Source organism: Octopus bimaculoides, chromosome 28 (genome assembly GCF_001194135.2).
Source record: "Octopus bimaculoides isolate UCB-OBI-ISO-001 chromosome 28, ASM119413v2, whole genome shotgun sequence".
In the NCBI taxonomy this organism is placed as follows: Eukaryota; Metazoa; Mollusca; class Cephalopoda; order Octopoda; family Octopodidae; genus Octopus; species Octopus bimaculoides.
The window spans coordinates 12,655,035-12,658,829 of NC_069008.1; the positions used below are offsets into that span (position 1 = coordinate 12,655,035).

General features: G+C 36.8%; 1 protein-coding gene across 1 annotated transcript in view; it reads right to left on the reverse strand.

The window, feature by feature from the left end:
• Positions 1 to 2,290: 2,290 nt before the first annotated feature.
• Positions 2,291 to 3,795, reverse strand: part of LOC106881501 (zinc finger protein 260) — a 9,093-nt gene continuing 7,588 nt past the window's right edge. Inside the window, exon 4 of the mRNA XM_052977781.1 lies at positions 2,291 to 3,792. Coding sequence (XP_052833741.1) covers positions 2,822 to 3,792 — 971 coding nt within the window. The 3' untranslated portion in view covers positions 2,291 to 2,821. The remainder of the gene's footprint in view (positions 3,793 to 3,795) is intronic.

Here is a 3,795-nt window from a genome sequence, read left to right on the forward strand (position 1 = left end):
GGCACATAAAAGACACCATTTCGAGCGTGGCCGTTTTCGTGCGGGTGACACGTAAAAGCACCCACTACACTCTCTGAGTGGTTGGCGTTAGGAAGGGCATCCAGCTGTAGAAACTCTGCCAAATCAGACTGGAGCCTGGTGTTGCCATCCGGTTTCACCATTCCTCAGTCAAATCGTCCAACCCATGCTAGCATGGAAAGCGGACGTTAAACGATGATGATGATGATGTATACAAACAGTAGCAGTTTCAGTAGTTCCCAGATAGAATATCTCCTCAAAGGGAGACAGGGTGAGAGAAAAAAGGACAAGACAGATAGACAGGAACTTGCAATGTATATGGCCCAGCCCTTTCTGTTGATGCAGAGAGTCAGATAGATATTTCATAGAGAAGCTCCTCCTTTTGTTTTCCATAGTTTGTTTTGAGTCCTTCTAGCCTCAATTCCTAAGTTATTAACTGCTAACCTATGAACACCCCCTGTGCCCATTTCCAGAGAGAATGTAGACAATCTGGCTTGTGTGCTGCCCACCAAATTGTTTGGTGGTCAAATAGCTGTCAGGAATTCTGTGGTTAGTATTGCGAAAAAGCAAGTCATTAGCATCACGTAACTCCAGCAAGCTTACTCGTTTCTCATTTCAAGAACCAAAACTGTAACCTCCATGCAGACCAGGAAATCCACTGGAGTACTGCCCAACATGTCCAGATGTCACCAGCCATGAGGATAAGGTCAGTTTTTGTTGTTAAAAATTGTCACAAACGCAAAATTATGCAAAAATAAACATTAAATAAATTATTGTTTTTGCATAATTAGCATTTTTATTAGACCGACCTAATAATTTAGGATGGTAAAAATTATGCCTATTAACAAAAATGGCTGTTGTTTCATTACATATGGACGGATCAGAGTTATTTTGGTACAGTACATGCAGATGGGTGTTATCATGATGCAATGGGAAAATATCTGGATTCCAATGAATAAATACTCTATCATTGTGAAAAAACTGAGCTGCCTAATAATTTGACATGCAGTGTACATGCAAGGATGAGAGTGGTTGACTGAGTAAAATTTGGCAAAAGCTTTGTTCCAACCATAGATTTGGTTATCCTTTAAGAATTCCCAGTTTTTCCGTCATATGACACTATCTATTCCCCCTTCTCATCAAATGCTTCAATTAGAACATCTCTAAATCTCTGACAATTTGAAAGATCCTTCAGCTTCCATCTGGGTTTGTGTTCTGGATCTTTCTGGCCTTAATTAGTAAGTTATTAACCACTAGCTTAAAATGAGTTGTACATTCTTCACGCAGGAAAAGCAGACAACCTCTTGTACTTGTTTCTGGAGAGAATATAGATAATCTGGTTTGTATGCCCACTAGATTGTTGGTTCCTCAAATAGCTGTCAGGATTCCTGAAGTCATTGTTTCATCATCAACATATTCTGCAAAAAAGACTTGTAAAAGTGGTCCCTCTGTTCATCTGCCAGTCTAGTGTAGAAAATATGCAGATATATGTTACATCGTTCAACATCAATCTTAGCTTCATAATGCTATTATACACCCTGTCTGTCATCTTACCTATCTGTTTCTCTGCCAAAAGAACAATCCCTATACTTCCTAATGTCCCCAACATAAGAATTTCTATGTTCCTTGCCCACAAGCAGCCTAGATGAAACTCCCCTTCAGCTTCCCTCTTACTCATCTACATGCCCCTGCTTCAGCATTTCAACAATCTTACCCGACCTACCTTTCAGCATGTCAATGTTGGCCGTGGCAGCTCTAAGGTTGTGGACCTAGAAAGCATGAGAGAGTAGTTTGGGGGTAGTTTTCAGCATCTAGAGAAAAAGATTTTTATGGGTACTTGCCTGATGGCAATAGGTCCTCATGCATGAGATAAACAGGTATTGGCTGAAGCATGAATTGCAATTACCAACAGTCCCACAATGCCTTTGTGGGCAAGCAACTGCTTAATGGGGCAGGGACGGTCTGCTGTGAGTAAATGCGCTTAGATTTTGGCAACGGTGAAGGTGTAGAATGCACTTTGGCGATATATACATATAAATTATCATCAATTTACATCCACTTTCTACGCTGTCATGGGTTGTATATACATAAACAGATATACACTCATATGTGTATTTACATCTATTTCATATATATATATATATATATATATATACAAGGAGATAGATGTACACATATGCATAATACATGCACAGATACACAATAAAAAACTAAATAATAAAGAAAAATATCTCAGAAGTGCCATAACATGAATTTGGACAAAAAAGGTAAATAAAGTTATATTAAACACCATACAACATAAATTCATCATTTATTGAAACTATCATTAACTTTAATCTTTATATTGATACAGTTACTGTAGTATATGAGTGCATACACGTTTTTTAAAGTAAATATTTTGAGAGAATAATTTGCCACTAATATGGCTTCTCTCCAGCATGAATATGTTAATGAACAGTTAGGTGTTGACATTGAGGAAATGATTTGCCATCAATCTCAGTGATGTGATTTCTCACCTGTATGAATAAGTTCATGTCTAGCTAACTTAGTGCTCTCAGAGAATGATTTACAACATACAGTGATATGGTTTCTCTGTATGGATACGTTTCTGTGAAGTTAAGTTACCACTTCCAGAGAATGACTTAACATAGATATCACAATGATATAGGCATAGTCTCCCACCAGTATGAATACAGTTGTTAATTTTGAGAGAATGTGTTACCACAGATATCAATAATATGCTTTGTTCCATGTATGAATAAGGATGTGCTTAATTAGTTATTAATTTCAAGATAATGATTTACTATATATCACAATTTTCTTGTTTCCCTCCAGTATGCTTCCTGTGGTGTTTAATTAGTTGTTCATTTTTAGGGAAGGAGCTACCACAGATATAACAGTGATATGGATTCACGTCCATATGACATTGTCTGTGTTGAATTAGATGTTGTTTTTGAGAAAATGATTTACCACAAATACCACAATCATATAGATTCTCTCCTGCATGAATTTTTCTGTGTTGATTTCTTTGTTGTTTTTGAGAGAAGAATTCACCACAGAAACCACAACTATACAGTCTCTCTCCTGTATGAGTTTGTTTGTGTTGAATTAGTTTTTGATTTTTAGCGAATGATTTACCACAGATATCACAATGATATGGTTTCACTCCTGCAAGTCTTTCTATGTGTTTAATTAGACTTTCATTACTAGAGAATGATTTACCACAGATATCACAATGACATGGTTTCTCTACTGTATGACCTTCTCTGTGTTCAATTTGTCGTTGTTTTCGAGAGAATGATTCACCACAGATATTGCAATAATATAGTTTCTTTCCTGTGTGAGTTTCACTGTGTTGAATTAGTTTTTGAATTCCAGAGAACACTTCACCACAGACACTACAAAAATACAGTTTCCCTTCTGTATGAATTTGCTTATGTTGAATTAGTTGTTGATTTCCAGAGAATGATTTACCACAGGTATCACAATCAAATGGTTTCTCAACTTTATGCTTATGCTGGTGTTTCTTTAGCTGTAGATTTCGAGAGAATGATTTATCACAGATCTCACAATGATATGGTTTCTCACCTGTATGCTTGCGGTTGTGTTTAATTAGTTGCTGTTTTTGAGAGAACGATTTATCACAGGTATCACAATGATATGGTTTCTCACCTGTATGCTTGCGGCTGTGCTTATTTAGTTGTTGTTTTTGAGAGAATGATTTACCACAGGTATCACAATGATATGGTTTCTTACCTGTATGCTTGCGGCTGTGTT